Raw genomic sequence first — 1408 nt, forward strand, 5'->3', positions numbered from 1 at the left:
GCGAAGCTTACGAAGAACGATCTCGTATCGTTCCACGAACTGCGGTAAACTCTCTTGTTTGGTGTTCCACTTCATGTTGAAAGTATTCGGATAGGGTGGCGAGCCGGTCGACGCGTGCCTTTGGCTCATGGTGTTCGACCAGCGCACACCATGGATCCACGTAGGTGTCCTTGTCGGCGACATACTGCTGTTGCGATTCGGAGCAACAGGTGATCAGTATCCCGAGCGCGTACCCGTCCTGTTTTTCCGTATGCGTAGGTGAATCCCGCATGTATCGCGCGCTTGTAGCTTGCTCGAGGTCATTGTTGGCGGTTTCGAGGTCTTGCCTTGCTGCGAGTCGAACTCCGGCATCATACACGGCTTTGAACTTCTTGCTCAACATGCGTCCCTTGACCGCGGTACGCCAGGAGTTCCAGTTGTCTTCTGTTAACATCCGACGTGTTGACGTCTTGTGTCGTCGCTCATGTCACTTGGGCTCATAACCTATTGAAGCGAGGAAGAGCGAGCTGATGGCTGCAAGGCCAGTGGAGTAGATTCAAGAGTGAATTACTGTTCGTTATAAACCTCCGACCTTTGTGGATATGAATGGCTGTAGTAGCTCCTATATGAACATGCAGATTATTGATCAACGATCAACATTCTCAACACATTCTACCTATGCGCCTGCGTGTTCTCAGACATCGTTTGAACGACCAGTTTTCGGGGGTCATTGGCTATCTTGGCGGGGTCGACTTGACTGCAGGTAACTTGCCAACCTGGCTCGTCTACTTTAGCAAACTGTCGGCGTTGAATTTCTTCAAAGCGTCCTTGTGTTCAACTCAACTTCGCAGGTGTTTCTATTGTCTCAACATTACTTTGCCATCGTGGAGACCCAAACCCTGGGCAACGCTCTAGCCGATGACTACCGACCACATTCGGATCTCCCAGCGAATGCGATGGGACTAGTAGATCACGTAGTCAATCTATGGAATAATCCAGGCTAACACTTATACTGCCGAATTTGCTTTCTGGTACACTTGTGCAACCGTGTCAACTGAAACTACTCTTTGCTGCTATGCCTACTGCTTCCTCTCGTGTTGTCTTCCGCGGTGCTGCCGAGGCATAGCAGCAAAGAAAAATTTCAGTTGACACGGTTGCACAAGTGCACCAGGAGGCAAATTCAGAAGTATAATTGTTACCTTGGGTCATACCGCCTGCCTCGTTTGCAGCCCAAATCTTAACTCGAATTTTCTGTGCTGTTATGCCCGCCGCTTCCCCTCGTGCCGGCTTCCGCGATGCTGCCATCCAGGCTACCCCGCGAGTTACTTGTGTTGCTCCCCGCGATGCTGTCCGCGACAACGATGCCCAACCCATCCTGCCTGACATTGTTGTTGCCTGTGCAGCTGAAGTTCGGTCTTATCTCGTCACC

General features: G+C 51.1%; 1 protein-coding gene across 1 annotated transcript; it reads right to left on the minus strand.

The window, feature by feature from the left end:
- Positions 1 to 7: 7 nt before the first annotated feature.
- On the minus strand, positions 8 to 382 carry H310_13707 (hypothetical protein; the record flags this gene model as incomplete). The annotated part of the gene is made up of 1 exon (XM_008881334.1): positions 8 to 382. One exon carries the CDS (start codon positions 380 to 382, stop codon positions 8 to 10), a length of 375 nt encoding a protein of 124 aa, XP_008879556.1.
- Positions 383 to 1408: the final 1026 nt, after the last annotated feature.

This window comes from Aphanomyces invadans (assembly GCF_000520115.1).
Source record: "Aphanomyces invadans strain NJM9701 unplaced genomic scaffold supercont1.55, whole genome shotgun sequence".
Classification (NCBI taxonomy): Eukaryota; Oomycota; class Saprolegniomycetes; order Saprolegniales; family Verrucalvaceae; genus Aphanomyces; species Aphanomyces invadans.